This window comes from Ammodytes marinus (assembly GCF_949987685.1).
Source record: "Ammodytes marinus genome assembly, chromosome: 14".
In the NCBI taxonomy this organism is placed as follows: Eukaryota; Metazoa; Chordata; class Actinopteri; order Uranoscopiformes; family Ammodytidae; genus Ammodytes; species Ammodytes marinus.
Window position 1 is genome coordinate 15,050,161 of NC_137218.1, and position 16,431 is coordinate 15,066,591.

The 16,431-nt window shown below is 40.2% G+C and overlaps 2 protein-coding genes across 2 annotated transcripts in view; one reads left to right on the plus strand and one right to left on the minus strand.

Moving 5' to 3' along the window:
- Positions 1-499: 499 nt before the first annotated feature.
- Positions 500-7,923, minus strand: chordc1b (cysteine and histidine-rich domain (CHORD) containing 1b). The gene is made up of 11 exons (XM_080040505.1): positions 7,739-7,923; positions 5,560-5,609; positions 5,424-5,480; positions 5,082-5,242; positions 4,648-4,748; positions 4,316-4,374; positions 2,856-2,926; positions 2,481-2,586; positions 2,208-2,327; positions 2,029-2,091; positions 500-1,763 (listed from the first exon to the last, which is right to left on the minus strand). The coding sequence occupies exons 1-11, from the start codon at positions 7,800-7,802 to the stop codon at positions 1,590-1,592; spliced, it is 1,026 nt and encodes a 341-aa protein (XP_079896631.1). The 5' UTR covers positions 7,803-7,923; the 3' UTR covers positions 500-1,589.
- A 1,599-nt stretch (positions 7,924-9,522) lies between these two features.
- The window catches only part of fat3b (FAT atypical cadherin 3b), a gene marked incomplete at both ends in the record, with an annotated part of 63,578 nt that continues 56,669 nt past the window's right edge, over positions 9,523-16,431 (plus strand). The window contains 3 exons of the mRNA XM_080040354.1: positions 9,523-12,489; positions 12,589-12,723; positions 13,111-13,312. Of these exons, the coding sequence (XP_079896480.1) occupies positions 9,523-12,489; positions 12,589-12,723; positions 13,111-13,312 (3,304 nt within the window). The remainder of the gene's footprint in view (positions 12,490-12,588; positions 12,724-13,110; positions 13,313-16,431) is intronic.

The window sequence follows — 16,431 nt, forward strand, 5'->3', positions numbered from 1 at the left end:
TAGAGTAGGAACAACTGTGACGTCTCCATAGATGTCAGGCTGTCTGCTTTAACTCAAGAGAAGTGATTATTTCATGCGGTCCCAACTGTCAGCGATTCTGGAGAATGCTTGTTGTCAAAATCACTTTTTATACAAATCAGCTAATATCCGATCCGCTACATGTCCGCACTTTGTGCACTGAAAAAAATCCAGTGTTAATACATAACCTAGGGTCTGTGAACTGATATAAAATGAAAGGGTAAACAAAGGGGGCCACCTAGAAATGCCTGTTTACAGAGACTAGGCTGTGTGTTAACAGTGGATTTCTTTTCAGCAGACACATAGTACGGACAGGTAGCTGATCGTGAGGAGATATTCACTGATTTTGTCGAAAAGTGATTTTGACAAGGGTTCTCCAGAATTGCTGAATCCACTTTTAATAACACTAACAAAACCTGTGATACATGTAATGTATTAATAATAGTCACATAATAATATATAAATCATAGGAGTTCTAAAAGTTCATCAGAAAAGTTTATTTTGATAAGATAAAGTGGTTACCTAATATTCATATCCTTACATCATGGCCTCAATTCAGCCACATTTAAATCAAACATTCTAAGCCTGAAAACATGCTGACTCGCATAGCATTTATAATGATACATTACTTTGCTTAATATAGGCCTACTAAGTATGCAATTGGCATTCTCAGATAGTAAAGTACATTTGGATTATTAAAACTGTTCTATGCTGTTTGGACAATAAATGAGATAAATACAGCATTGATCATTCGAAAGCAAACCGTGTACAGAATAAACATTACAGGTACAGTCATGTAAAAAAAAAAAAAATGTGGATCAGATCTACATATTAATCTGTGAAAGATGTGAGATAGTCAGAGCATCTGTCATGAAATATCTACGTTTAGGAGTCCAATGGAACTATTGCATTTCTTATAACGCACTTTATTGAGAATAGACTCCATATCAAGTGTGGACATTTTCAAACTATATATATAGAGAGGCTTCATTATCAGGCAGATGTGGGAATATATCATGGAATATATCTGTCACAACAGCATTTTGTCAGATGTGATACAGCTGGACATAACATATGCAATTTATGAAACCAAAGGATGGAATGAATCTTTAACCAACCAAACATTGTTCAAATACAAGACGGTCACAGATGTGGTCCAAATCGATGACTTAATGTAAGCAATCCACATGAAATTCTTTATGGGTCTTAGATGAAGCATAACACCTGGCTCCGATCTTATTGTGCTGTGTTATTTTCAGTGCATTCAAGTGTTTCATCGTCTGACTTGATTAAAAGTCTATAAAAGTCACAATCCCCTTATTGTCATTCAGTCAAGTGTAAAAAAAGAAACTGTGGTGAATAATATCTGAAGTTTCTTTAGCATTCCAACCTAAAAGGAACCAAACTTGAAAAAAAAGGGTAAAAATCAAGTAAGTTGACGCATCAGAACGAAAGGGAAAGACTGTAATGTTGAAAAGCTAAGGCCAGAGTTCCGTGACGACAAAAAGAGGCGACTCTTTAAAAGAAGTAAGGAATGGACCGTGGGGAACTTAGATTCAGCAAAAAATTCCTCAATCCACTTCATCCTCACTATCGGTCTCCTCTTCTTTCTTCTCGTTCTCCTTGGGTGGGGGGACGGGGGGAGGGAGGTCCAGACGAGCCCATGACATGGGTTCAGACTTCTTCATGGCTACCTCGATCTTGGCGGCCATCATGTTCACAACACTTTTACTCACATCTATCACCTGCAAGGCATAGAAGGGAGAGTCTCAAAAGACAAACACCTCGTTTCTAAGCAAAACAGTGTAGTCAAAATGTAACCCATTACAGCAGTAGGTTAAGTTTCAAAAGATGATATTGTCTTGCCAGCTGAAATCCTAATTTAAATAGCCGAACATGATAAATAATTTGCCTCAGTGGGCTTAAGTCAAACACATCCTAAATGCAGTAATGTTATTTGTATCCACCCAAAGTCTTGATGAGAAAACAGGTTGGTGCTGGTTCACTTACCCCCCACAAGTTGATGTTCTGCTCAAATTCCTTCTCTCCCTCAAATATAACATGGATGTTGACCTGAAGGGGAGAAAAGACAACTAAACATCAGGGTTTGAGAGGAGAACACGATGAGAACACTAAGCAGCCTAAGATTTGGACAAAAATCATTAGACGTGGAGAAGAGTATCCCTGACCGTTGTGCTGTTTGCCTCCACGTAGCAGAGCTCTGGGACGGCGTTCTTGGCGTAGATAGAGATAATGACCTGCGAGCCGGTCTGATGCCAGTCAAACCGACATGGAACCACTTTCTTACCCTGCAAAGAGTAAAAAAAATAAAAAATAAAAAAATAAACAGTCAGTAACTCTACCACACAGCATCTTTCTCCCCCTCTGTAATTGTTTAAAATACACCACTAGATGGAGTCACAGCTGAGGCTCTGCCATTGACGACATGTGTACACACACACCTGGTCTTTCTTCCTCCATAGATGTGTTCCCTTGGTGCAGCCCTCTTGAGACAGGAAGGTGTTGAAGTCAGAGGTTTTTCTCTTACAGCAGGTCCAGTATTTCATCCTGGAGAAAAAAGTAAAAGAGAAGGATTCTTAGCAGTCTGTAACTCGTCACTTAAAAAAGATCTACTGTGTTATGACAATACAGTGAAAGGCAGAGATGGAAGCTAAAGGTTTTGAAAGCTAAGAGACAGAAAGGGAAACACGGGGAAAGAGGTATGACATGCAACAAAGGTCGCTGGCGTCAATCAATCGAAATGTTAAGGTTTTGAGTCTTGGATTTTAAAATCTCTTTAGAAATGGGGAAAATGATTTAAAATCAGTGATACCAACCCTTCATGGAAGATAGGAAATCCAGCGTGGTATGCACACACTTCCGAATCGCTTGTAGGTCCTTCAAAACTCTGACAATAACAACAAATATAATAAAAACAATCGGTTTAAAAGACTGGAGCACCTCGTTTTGGTTTTGCTAAAAATTAGGCTTAAATGCATATGAATGGCACCTAAGCTCTCCTCAGCTAATGAAACACTTAAAGTTGACACATGATGCTCATTTTCAGGTTCAGATTAGTATCCTCCTTGTTAACAAGAGACTGTTTTATATGGTTCATTGTTAAAAAACAAAAACAAACATTATCCTACTCACACTGACGATTTCTTTATCACCTATTCTTCAGCCTTTCACGTCTGTCTGAACCACTAGGTTTTGACACCTGTCTCTACTACTCTGGTTATATAACTGGCTTAAAACGAGGCTCAGCAACACACAGTTTCTCTCCACAATCTTACTTTCCTCTCTTCTCTGGAGTCTGACAGTGTGAACACAGCAACTGTTGAGTGTGAGCCATGAACATTGTTATTCTAATAAGCGTTCAAACAGGCGACAAATCTAATAGACTTACTGAATCACATATTTTCTGAGCCACACAGCCAAAAATAAACTGACTGGGTTGTCATATTTTAGCACTTTATGAATTGATAGGCGTCGGAAACCCAAGTGCACTGAAAAAATATGTTTGCTATTAGTGAATGGTTATTGGATTCCCAATTAGTTAATTTAACCATCAAGACTTTAATCAAACATTTGTTTTGCAGATGAATGGAAACGTGCAATATATCTTAAAATCTATTGCTTATTAAAGCAGTTTACTGAATTCTATTGTAATTAAAGTATAATTTCCTGGGATTGAGTAATGACTTAAACACATTACCAATATAATAAGTACCCATTACGAAGAGATCCCCAATTGATTATTCAACTTAAAAGCAGTCAACCCTTTAGAGAACATCTCATGGCTTTCAATCAAATCAGGTGAAGTACAGTTATGTAAATCATGCAAGTCCCACTCCAAGCCTCTACAAGAACCAAGGTAATGCAAACGTTTCCTCGCAATTTATTTAATAATCTTGGGGTTTCTGCTCTGACAGGTCAGATTAGCTAAAGCAAATTGATCTTGCTTTGCATTTGTCACAAAGCAAGCACGGAAGAGCCTCCAGCTCCTCCCAGGCGTTCTCATTGTTTAGTCAGGATCAGCTTGGATTACCATGATTCATTTTTGTTTTCATTTAATAACATCTGTTCATAGAATTGTTTAAATAGGTGTATTGAAAATTAAGAATACGTGGAAACGTATTCGACAGATTCCACAAGCATGAATTAAAAGCAAATACTTTTAAGATGCAGTTACCAAACCCTTACATACATTTTCACACATTTCAACACACCATTAGAATTTATATCAATACGTGTTCCCCTATATACACACACACACAGCGACACATTCACCTACTTTAGCGCATCCACCGTTTTTACAAATTGTTCCAATCTTGATCTCGTCACTATCTTCCTCTAGAAAGAAAGAGAGAAGAGACAAAGAAATGACAGCCATACTTTGAAGAGCGTCAACAAAAAAAATGCATCCACAGTTATGATGAGTAGTCCTGTGCCTGTCAGCTTTTACTCATATGTCATGATGTGAGTGACGGAGGTGAGGGAGGCCGATTCCCAGCGGCAATCCATCAGCTGCCACTGTCAACATGACCTTCATGTCCACTATATCAAGAAGTGGATGGCAGTCCATTATAAAGAGGACAAAACAAAAGTTAAAAGTACTGCTCCTACCTTTCTCCTCTTCTGCATTTTCAGACAGCTTCAGTTTCTCCAGAGCTTGCTTCAGGGAAGTCGAGACTTTATGCTGCAATTTCCCCATCGGCTCATCAGCACTGTAACAGTGGCAAACATAAATAAATATTAGGCATGTCATGAAACAATTACCAAAAGAAAATACTAGGTCTGCGTTACAAAGCCAGCCACAGACCTAGTTGAAAGGAGTTTTACTATTCAGTAGTAATCGCCTGAATCCAGAGTAAAATACTAGAGAATGCTTCTGCCCATCCTTTGGTTCCCCATATTTACTATTGATTGATGATTTCAGCTTGTTATAATGTTTGGTTGATTTAAACAGCATTCTGCACAAATAATAGGAAGTAAATATTTGTAAAGGTATTGATTCAAATATAAAATAAATTCGATATTTGAAGCCAGCCGTAGAGAACCTTGGTCTATGGATCTTCTCCTGAGGCCTTGGGGCGGAGATGATGTACTCGTCAAACTTTGGTTTTTGGTCATCGGCGTCTTTCTTCTCTCCTGATGTCGTCACGTCTGGTTTGACCGGCTCAGGGGGCTTCTCCTTGTTGTGGGGACCTTTCGTACAGCCCTGTACAGGAGAAAGTCAATGTGTTGGACTCACAAACAAGGGAGAGCCCTGGGCCAATATGGCTGCTGTAGCAAGGGTGGCAGTCAATGCCCATGAAACAATAAAACAATGGAATTTCATGACCATGACCAGGTTTAACAGTGACAGTTAGGATGAAATAAGAAAAAAAAAAAAAACTTACAGCAATGCTGAGGAAGTCTGAGAAGTCTGTGGTTCTTCTCTTGCAGCAGGACCATCCCTGGAGGAAGGCAGCGAGACGTTAACTTTGACCAGATAACCAGACAACTGTTCTGTTCATTTTGTTCCAGACCTTTTACCTTCAATGCATCGTGGAATACTGGGACTCCTGGATGATATGTGCAGACATCTGTTAAAAATAAAACAGAACTTTGATTAATTTAGAGGAAGAAGAATAATATAGTGAAGTGAGTAACAATGTATCCACATCATCAGCATTATGCAAACTTGACTGTTTACAGACTTGCCTTTCTGGCCTACTTACAATTCATTCTACTTTCACAGAATAAACAAAACATTCAGCTTTCATGGTGTACCTTAAATTGCTTGCAATTGCAAAAAAAAGCTGAAGCTAATTCCTTTAACTTTCTTTTAAACATGGCGAGGCATTTTGAGAACCACACATATTCCATAGAAATGTTCAGCTGTTTGATGGACACATCCTTTCCTGGTAAAGCACTACTAGATCAGTGATGTCTCAACTGCACTTGCTTCTTTCATGTATAGCACATCTCTCAAAGGGTCAGCAGCAGTGTCTAATGCTGCTTTCAAGTGTTCTTCTGTCAGGATGAATTCTTGCATATCGGAAAGAACTCTGAGGTGGAGCCTCAAACCACACCGTTTGAAGTCATTTTAGAAGTTGAGCAGCAGAGAACACTAGCTTGTTAATTTACACTCAGCTCTATTGTTTCCAGCAGTATATGATGTGATGACTGTCTGGGATCACGGTTGCCTCTAACAGATATTTATTAAAAATGTAATAGTGCAAAGAAGTTAAAAAAAAGAAGAAAAAAAGAAAGAAGTTAAATTGTGTGTCAAATTTAAATCAAGGATAAAGTAAGCCACCATTTATAAACATATTCATTTTCTCTCTCTATAAGGAGGTCCGTGTTTAACCGGTAACAACACGAAAGCTATGAAGGGTAAAACCATCCTTGGTGTTCAGAACAACAACTTATCCAAAAACATATTCATAAATAAAACAAAACACAAAACAAAACAAAACGAAACCACCACAGACTTTGCAAACTTTTAACATAACATTTGGATGATTTGCATTTGTCCTGAATAAAACACTGGGTGCAAGATGCATAGATAAATTATTCACTTGGGCTTTAAGAAATTAATTTGAAATATTTATTGGAACTTCCCACCAAAGGAACAAATCTCTGTGTAGGAAAAACAGGGGCAACATTTAGAGGCAAGCAAGCAAGGCAAGCAAACTAAGCTTAACAATAAAGTTGAAGCTATCATCATAAGGTTTAACAAATCACTTGAGATTAGCCTTCAACAGAAAGAAGTACTTTTTTTGTTTGATGTCCTCTTTCTGAAACAGCCCAGAAGAGAACATGCATTGTCTGTGGTATGAATATCAAAAAAAAACATTTGGCTAAATGAAACTTTAAACAAGCATTCCCCTTGCAGTACAACATTGCCATAGATAACCTCTAATAGTAATGATATTAATATACGCTGTTGTTATGAAAATAAACTAGTTGTATGCTGAAGAGCAGATGTGCCACAATTATGAGGGTTAAACCTACTGTGCCATCAAAAGTAAGCTTGAATTACCTTATGTCTGTACACTGCGATTATTATTATAGCATATTTAACCAGTAAACCACTTTCCTAATAACATTAACCCCCCTGTTCTCTTAATACACTTTTATGCCTTTGCTATTTTTATGTTTTTTTGTGTTAGCATCTTTTTCAGATAGTAAAGGGACAGTCTTTGGACAGCTGTAAATACAAGTTGAGTGTGTTGAGAAGTAAATTCCCTTTCCCCCCAAGAGCACAGTTTGCTCTTCCACCACTTGTCGATAAATATGTTGTGTAGATTGTCTACGTGTCATTAAGCCATTTCACGCCGTGTTTCTATACCTGTAGACTAACTTTAAACCGCACACGGTATGCCTCTGTCCAAGACAATGGTTTTTTCAAAGTGCAAAGTTTTCCCCAAAGACTTAAAACATTTCCCCCATGACATGCTAACGCTAACAACAAGAGCTTACCAAGCTAACCACATCGGGTAAAAGTCACAGCAGGCCCACGTGTTATTAGCTTCCTGAGTTTTTACCTTACAGCAGCAGAGTTAATGAATGAAGTCGCTAGTTGTGTTTGAGACAGTATCAAGTAATATCCGGTTAGCAGCACGGGCCCAACAGGCCTGGTTGATGTAGAAATGTCTGGATATTCAGAGGTTAACGCTAGCTTGCTAAGAGGCAGTTACAGGACACAGCTACAGTTAGCACTACTCACCGTCTGGGTTGTTTTCTGGATCGAATCGCTGTCCACATCCCTTATTGTAACACAAGACGGACATGGTGTTGGGCAAAACAAGTTTAACTGTTGGCTAGATTTGTAATTAACCACTATAGAGCTAGTATGTGAGAGAGATACAGAAACCGAGCTGCAACCGTTGCCTCACACTTCTGTAGCCTACATTACACCGGTCTCACTTCCGGATGCTGTCGGCTACACTCGACAAAGATCGGAACGTGCCCAGCCCGCCGCCACCTCCACCCCAGAGCGCACAGTGGTCCCGACAACTGATGCTGACCGCTTGCAAACTTGCTCTAAGCGACGTGTTCTTGAAACATCACATTTATCCCGGACCGTAACCTTTCAGGAAACGAACACCTGGCTGTTTTAACGTCAGTTTTGTGTTAAATATTGCCGATAAAGCCGAAAAAAGCCCACTGCGCTCACGGTTAGAGTAGATTAGGTGCATGAAACTGGCCGCAATAGCTATTTAGTTTTACAAGGATGGCTGCAGCCTTGTAGACAATACTGCCTGACGGGATATGTTCACAGGAATTTTCCATTTCGCTCATCACCACCGACTTCTGCGAGAATGTTTTGCGCGTGTCACCTTTTCTCTTTTTTATTTTTGAATACAATTTTCAGTCGGAGACAGGATGGATGGAAAGGATTTGCTTTCACTGATGACAGCTGTTTCGTCTGAAGGTAGGACACGCTGAGATATGTAAGTGAAGTCTATGAACAATATAGTAGCCTGCAATATAGTAGCCTACAGACTATGGCTTCGTTTTGCAAGGAGGCAAGTGAGTCCCGTATAATTTGCATCAACACCGGAGATAATGCATGGGCTACCCCATAATCTTCCGGGACAGTCCCTGAACATTTTTGATTTTATTCGTTGAATTCTGGCACCCAACGTGGTGCTAATACATGTTAGTTCTATAGGCTAGAGTAGCCTATAAGTGGGCTTACATTTATTATTTGGCTATCAGTTAGGCTAATTATTATTGATAGATTCCGTTGAAGTTGAAGGCTAATGGTTACTGTAGCCTCAGGTGAAAAATGCAGTAGGCTATAATTCAAAACATTTTTGATTGGCCTATGAAGATAAAATAACATGTTTATAAATAGGTTACCTAATTTCCCCTTACCTTTCGAACAATTATTATTTGAGTTTTAAATTGGGCTGTGCATTCGAGGTAACCCTTTTCTAACTTTTTGAAACCAGTGTGTTGTTTGAAAAGAAATGGTATGCAGCTAATTACATCGTTTTAACAGTATTAGTTTAGTTCATATTGTTAAGTGCACAATGATGTTTCTCAGAGCATGATCTTATCCTACATTTTCTCTTGTGAAAACACTAACCCTGGTTGCCACAGAATAACAAGTCATTGTGTCTTTTTAGGCACTTTTTATTCAGTGATAGTTCCTGATCCCTATTATTTTATTTTGTGACATGACATGATATGTTTCACTGAGGCTGTCTAAGTACGCCCTGCTTTGATGTGGTTTGTTTAAAGATATGTCATTCTTTGCTTCAGAGCCTTTCCAGTGCAATATTTAGTGTTTGAATGCAAACTGTTTGAGCACAACATACAACTATGCTCTCACATCCCTGGAGTGAAAAGCTATGGCTCTGAACTGTCTTTTTAACTTTTTTCTCAACGCTCTCCATCACATTTTTAGCAGGCAGAGTGCATGTCTCTAAAGATCCCCTGCCGAATTCAGATCTCTTTTTCTGTGTTATTATTTCCATAGGGTGACTGGGCGATGGATTATTGATGAAGCCTAATCGGTGGGGAAATATGCTTCCTCTACCCGACTTCTCTCTTCTTTTCCATTGTATTTGCTTCTTGCTTCTCCTCTCCTTCCCATCCACCCATACCCAGTTCCTGCCAGAACCTAGGGCAGGACAGGGTCTTCTGCTGTTTACCCAGCCCGCGTATAATGCTTCAATCTTCGAGAACTCTGCTGCAAGAACCTTTACAAGAAGTGAAGTCAAAATGGGCATCATTCTTGTTCCACCTCGGTCTTTAAACATCCAATATTCCATTGAGTCTGGAGACATTGAGGGATTTTTCCAGGCGGAAGAGTTTGTAATTGGAGATTTTTGTTTCCTGCGTATACGCACCAACGGAGGCAGTGGTTCCATATTAAACCGGGAAGTGCAGGACAATTACACGCTAACAGTTAAGGCTTCTGCTCAAGGAGGCCAAGAAGCTTTAGCCACCGTTTATATCAAGGTCTTAGATACCAATGATCTTCGCCCTCTCTTCTCCCCGACCTCTTATTCATTCATTGTATCTGAGACTGCCCCTCTGGGTACCAGCATAGGACGTGTTACAGCCACAGATGCTGACATGGGTGCCAACGGGGAGTTCTATTACTTCTTCAAGAACAGAGTTGAACTCTTTGCTGTTCATCCGACCAGCGGGGTCATCACCCTAACGGGTCGGCCCCGGATAGACAAACAAGACCGGTTTGTGCTGGAGGTGCAGGTGGTTGACAGAGGGATGAAACTCTATGGGAACAATGGTATCAGCAGCACTGCTAGGCTGGTCCTAACTGTGGAGCGGGTTAATGAATTTGCCCCTGTTCTCAGTGCTCTTGCTGTTGTTCCATCATGGTTGGAAAAGGACCCAGTCTATGCCATAGTGACTGTGGAGGACAAAGATGAGGGATTATCAGGGGATATAGAGTGGGTGTCTATCATCGAGGGTGACCCCTATGAACAGTTTGTGGTTGATCGATCATCTGTCGGTAATGAATATATGGTTAAGACATCAGAATTAGTCGACTGGGATATATTCCCTGATGGCTTCAACTTAACCTTTCAGGCTAAAGACAGGGGTATACCTCCCAGATTTTCTAATACCCAGGTTGTTCAGTTGCTGGTTAACAAGTCAGACCCAGTGTTGGCAAATTTTGAGAAAGATGTTTATGTAGTCAGGCTGAGTGAAATAGCTCCCCCAGGCACTATTGTAGAGGTAGTGAAAATCTCCCCAGCTCTGCTTAGTGTCAATTACAGCTTCAGCAGCCTCTCAGATCCAGTTTACTTTGATATAAACCCTTTGACTGGAGTTATTATGACCACAAGGCAGCTGACAGGGATATCACAGGATTACATGGAGATGGAGGTGGTTGATATTATTAGTCAGCAGCGAACACGGATCCAATTTACCATAGAGGATGCTAATGACAACTCTCCAGTGTTCGACAAGCAATTCTATGATATTGCAATAAACGAGAGCTTACCTGTCGGCACTGTTGTTATGATTGTGTCTGCTGTGGATACTGATAAAGGAGAAAATGGGTTCGTCACCCACACAATAAGCGGTGAACAGTCTCTTCCATTTGCCATAGACCAGGACACAGGGGAGTTGAGGATCACAAGAGATCTGGATTTTGAGTCATCAGATGATATCTATACTTTTGCTGTGCGGGCCTCTGATTGGGGTTCCCCGTACAGAAGGGAGAGTGAGGTTAATATCACAATTCGCTTGATAAACATGAACGACAATCAGCCTCTTTTTGAAAGGCTTTCTTGTAGGGGAATGATAAACCGTGATTTCCCCGTTAGCCAGACTATTGTCACCTTGTCCGCTGTGGACATGGATGAGCTAGGGATGGTGAGGTACCAGCTACTTTCTGGTAACGAGTTAGACTATTTCAACTTGAATCCAGACTCTGGGGTTTTGTCATTGAAAAGATCGTTAGCAGTTGCAAATTTAAAAAGTGGGATATTCAACCTGAAAGTAGTTGCAACAGATGGAGAGATGTTCTCCGATCCCACATTTGTGAATGTGTCGGTGGTGAGGGGTAGGATGCCACCCAAGGGCTTCAACTGCAAGGAGACACGAGTAGCCCAGCTGTTGGCAGAAAAAATGCTCACAAAAGCATCTGCTATGGCTAGACCAAGAACAGATGACAGATACACCGACTTTTTCTCAGTGAACAAACAGTCTCCACAGTTTGAGGCCTTGCCCACTAGCGTTTTAGTCAGAGAAGACCTTGCTACTGGTGCAAGTGTCTTTGAGGTCCGAGCCCGAGATGGTGACGCAGGGTTCAATGGTCGTGTTTTCTTTGCCATATCTGATGGTAACAAAGAAAATTGTTTCAATATCAACATGGAGAATGGGATGATAACCATATTACAGCCACTAGACCGTGAGCGAACAGACCGTTACTTCCTTAATATCACTGTCTATGATCAGGGCATTCCTCAGAAGTCAAATTGGCGACAGTTGACTATGATCATTGAGGATGCAAATGACAACGACCCCCAGTTTTATCAGGACAGCCTCTCTGCTATTGTTTCAGAAAACTCTCCCGTTGGTATGGAAGTTATTACCATCACTGCATTCGACAGAGACATGGGTCCAAATGGACAGCTCTCTTACTTAATACTGAACAGTGTGCCTCAATTTGGTATTGACAGCGAAACTGGAAGTGTATTTGTTGCTAACCCCTTGGATAGAGAAACCTCCCCAATGTTCACATTGAAGATTGAAGTGAGAGACAAGGCCGAAAGAGGCTCTCGCAGGTCAGCACTTACTACTCTAAGTATAATAGTGGAGGATGTCAATGACTGTGCCCCAGCTTTCATCCCTAGTAGCTATAGTGCTCGAATCCCGGAGGACCTCCCACAAGGGGCTGTGATTACCTGGGTGCAGGCTCAGGACCCAGACATTGGCCCCGGTGGACAGGTCCGATACTCCTTGATTAATGACTTCAATGGCACTTTTGAGGTAAGTGATGTCCCCATTTGTACTGTTAATACTGTTGCCATCACTGATCCTCTTTTTATTGACAGCTTATGACACATGGGATTGTAATGCATTGTACAGATCGATGGAGTGAGCGGAGTTTTGCGGATAAGGAAGGAGCTGGACTTTGAGAAACAGCAGTTTTTCAACCTGACAGTACTCGCTGAAGACAGAGGAGCTCTCAGCCTCAGCAGTCAGACGTTTGTGGAGATGGAGGTGCGTAGCAAACCCACTGACACGTGTAGACTCAAATCTGACAATCAATTCTAATTATCACTTTCATCAATGAAATAGCATTGATAGTTTGTTGGTTCATTTCAAGCTAACACTTGTTGATACATTGTGTCCATATTTACATTTTTTCTTTAATGTATCCTCTGTTTTTATTCTTCGGATAGACTAGCAGAATTTAATCCAAAACTCCCAATATCAACCACAACAATAACTAGCTGTTACAATAATAAGAATAGCTGCTAACAATAATCTCATTACAGGCAATATTAGTATAATGGTATAATCCCACTCCGGCGATTTATAATATTTGACGCTACAAACATTGTTCACTTTTAAAAGATTGAAGTGAACCATTAACATTTTTTTCAGGTGGTGGATGTCAATGAGAATCTGTATGCACCCTACTTCCCTGACTTTGCTGTGAGAGGCACAGTGAAGGAGAACTCTCGTGCAGGCAAAAGCGTCCTCACCCTCAGCGCTAAGGATGACGACAAGGGACGCGATGGCCTGTTGAGGTACTCTGTCAGAGGTGGCAGCGGACTGGGCACTTTCACCATTGACGAAGACACAGGTTTGACACAAGATCAATGTTGTAGCCTATTTATGTAAAGTGAAAATCCAATAACTCACAGTGTCGTGCCTGGAATATCAAATTCCTAATATATTGCTGATCATTGCAGATAATAGGAAATTCTACTGTCTCTGCACCACTGCTAATGATTTTCACATGTTGTTGCTTGTTTCTTGTGCCTCTGTCAAATTGTGGTTTTTCTATTGCCGATAAACATAAAATATCGCCATGAGTGAATTTGTGTGTGTGTGTGTGTGTGTTAGGGATTCAGCAACTAGTCGACTTCACTATTAACTGCGCTTTAAAATGTCACAGCTTGTTACCGTCATATTTTATTCACTGCTGAAGGGTCCACCACCTCAACATTTACTGCAACATCTAAATTAAAATCTGGCTACATATGAGTTGGAAGAGAATTAAATGTAAGAGTGTCAATTACAATCAACGAAGCAGTGGTTAATTAGAGGTGGTCTTTCAGTTCAACGTAACCCGACAGCGTTTGTAAATTAACGCTCACCAAAACGGCATGTTAGCCCCACAAGAGAATTACGCCTGCATAAGAGATCTTCTCGATATCTTTCTTTACATTTTTACTGAAACAAACACACAAACAAAAATCAATAATAGACACAACTTTCTTAGGCCAAATTTAAAACTAGATTAATTATTCAAAATAGATTATTAAAAATGAATATAAAAAGATTTTATAATCAGGATGAGAGTTGATGATAATAAGACAAGTCATTGATAAAATTTCCCCAAGGGACAATAAAAATTAATCCTAATCTTATTTTAACAAAAATGTGGGGCTGGAAAAGTATGCATTATACTGTAACCTATTAACTGTGAAATCTAGATTTTTCTTCCGACTATAATCATACCATCAATACCTATTACAATTGCATCCCGGATATGTGTGCATTAGAGGAAAGGGAGGTGAACTAAATGTGAGGTACAGTCAGAGTCTCACGTGGGAGCTGTGTACTGGGAGATCATTACTGTAATGAGGGCAGTCCATGGCAGCTACACTGGCTGGGCCTCAGGCCCCTCAGTACAACTGCCCGGGTGCTGTGTGTATAACATTGATAAAGGCTGTCCTGAAAAGCACCACTATTCTTTATAAGAATAGGGAAATCAAGCTGACTTATTTAGGGAGGCCTGTCCCAAAGAAAAGTGTGTCATTTTGTCCCCAACGGTCCAGCTGTTGATCCAAACAGGAAGCCATGACTCACTCACCCAGGGATAAAATGAATCAAATACCCAGTATGAACAAAGCCCAGTTCATATTAGTTCATATTGGCTCATGTACAGAAAATAAGGCCAACTATATATAGATATCATATAAATAATAGGTATTCTACTTGACTCTTAAGGCTGAACATGATATAAAATGTGTTCTAAGTAGAAAGTTCAGTCATTCATTGTTGTGTGCTCTACAAAAACAGAAGCTATGAAAATGTGTGTACTCAGAATCTCTGCTTTAATGCAATGGACATTAATACTGCAAGTAAAATAAAAGAACACATTACATAAAATAAGTTAAAATAAATATGATGAATAAAATAAAATACTGGAAGTATGGAAATATGTATTTGCAATATGTACATAAATGATAAGTTATTTAAAGACATGAAGGCACATGTTTTAAGTGCAAAGGAAGTTCTTGTGATATATTTTATTAAGGTAACTTTAGAAAATTCAAAATATATTGCAAAAGACATATACTAAACATGCAGACCACCCAAAAAGAAAATATATGGTGTTGAATCTAAGACACAGATGGCCCTGCCAATACCAAGTTAGCAAATGTAGCATATTTGAAATGTCCATGGGAATTAAAGCAGGGGAACTCTTGCTTCCCCATCAAAGCCTGTTGCAGTTTCTGTCTCTCTCCGTGGTGCTGAAATCCCAAGCTCCCTTCGTCACTCATTCTCTCTTCCCTGCCTTGATTCTGTGTAGGGAACTCCTTGGTGAGTAGTATTTCATAATCACCACTGATGCAGTGAGGTGTTGCTACTGACAAGTCCTGTATTGCGATGGTGAACCTTGTGGGGATTGTGAGGTAACCCGACATTATTTATTTAGTCAAGTATTTGTATTACATTTCCCCATCCAATACTACTTTCATATCTGACACAGTTTCACTTGTCTGTATTAGAGATAGTATGATTTGCTTTCCTTCTGCACCATGGAAACTTTCATTGTCCCTAGTGGCTAGACTTGTTATGACAGACTAATTGTAGAGACCAGTGTCTGGCTTAAAAAAGAAGTAATGGTGGTCAATTGAAGTCAGTGGAGCCTATTTTAGCACTTATTTATAGGTAGCACATGACGGTGTTCCTATTCTGGCCTCTCTCTTTCACCGTTTCCTATTGTACATGGCGCTCACTGGAGGCCTGTATTGACCTTTAACTAGGGTAATTAGTATTGACTGTAGTTGTGAGAGAAAGCGAGAGAGAAACTGATGCACAGATATAGTGGGTGTCTCTTGCCTCTCCCTCTTCACATACAGTGCATAACTTTGTATGCGCAATTCCGCCTGCGCTAATGTTAATGAAGTGCTCACAAAAAAAAAATGTGTTACAGTTCCCCTAGACGGATCCCTGTGTATTAACACCTCAGTAGGGAGCATCAGAGCCAGCGAGGAACGTTTAGTGAGTGCAGATTTTCCAGGGGAAATCAGGACGCTTGTTAGAGCATAAAGTGAAGGAAGAAGGGAGAGGAAGTGAAGCGAAGAGAGGAAGGCAGAGTGTGTAGGGGAGTCTGGAGTACATAAAAAGTGTCAGTAGAAAAAATACTGCTTTCTTCCTCCCCGGCCTCTTTAAATCTTTTTTTTTTGTTCTTTGGGGAAGTTTATTTTTAAGTTGTCGCTTTTGTTTTGTTTTTCTTTAAATTCAGAAGCAAGGGGGAAAGAGTGTCTGACCAGTGTTCTTTTTGATATCAGATTGGAAGACACAGTGAAGTCCATGCCAAGTCTCCCTCATCAAGTTTCCATTTTATCTTGTAGCGTATAAGTCAGTGTTGTCAGGCGGCGAAAGAACACTGCTGCGCCGTCCTCCCACCGCGCATTTAGCTGCCATGTTGAGTGGCTGTGACGAGACTGCTTGTCAATCTGTGTC

What these genes read in the sequence shown, in the direction of transcription:
- chordc1b (XM_080040505.1), bottom strand. Translation starts at nt 7,802, where the DNA reads ATGTCCGTCTTGTGTTACAATAAGGGATGTGGACAGCGATTCGATCCA. An exon ending in TCCAGAAAACAACCCAGACG is followed by an intron (nt 5,610 to 7,738) that starts GTGAGTAGTGCT and finishes TATTTTTAACAG; the next exon opens with ATGTCTGCACATATCATCCA. An exon ending in TATGGAGGAAGAAAGACCAG is followed by an intron (nt 2,328 to 2,480) that starts GTGTGTGTGTAC and finishes TACTCTTTGCAG; the next exon opens with GGTAAGAAAGTGGTTCCATG.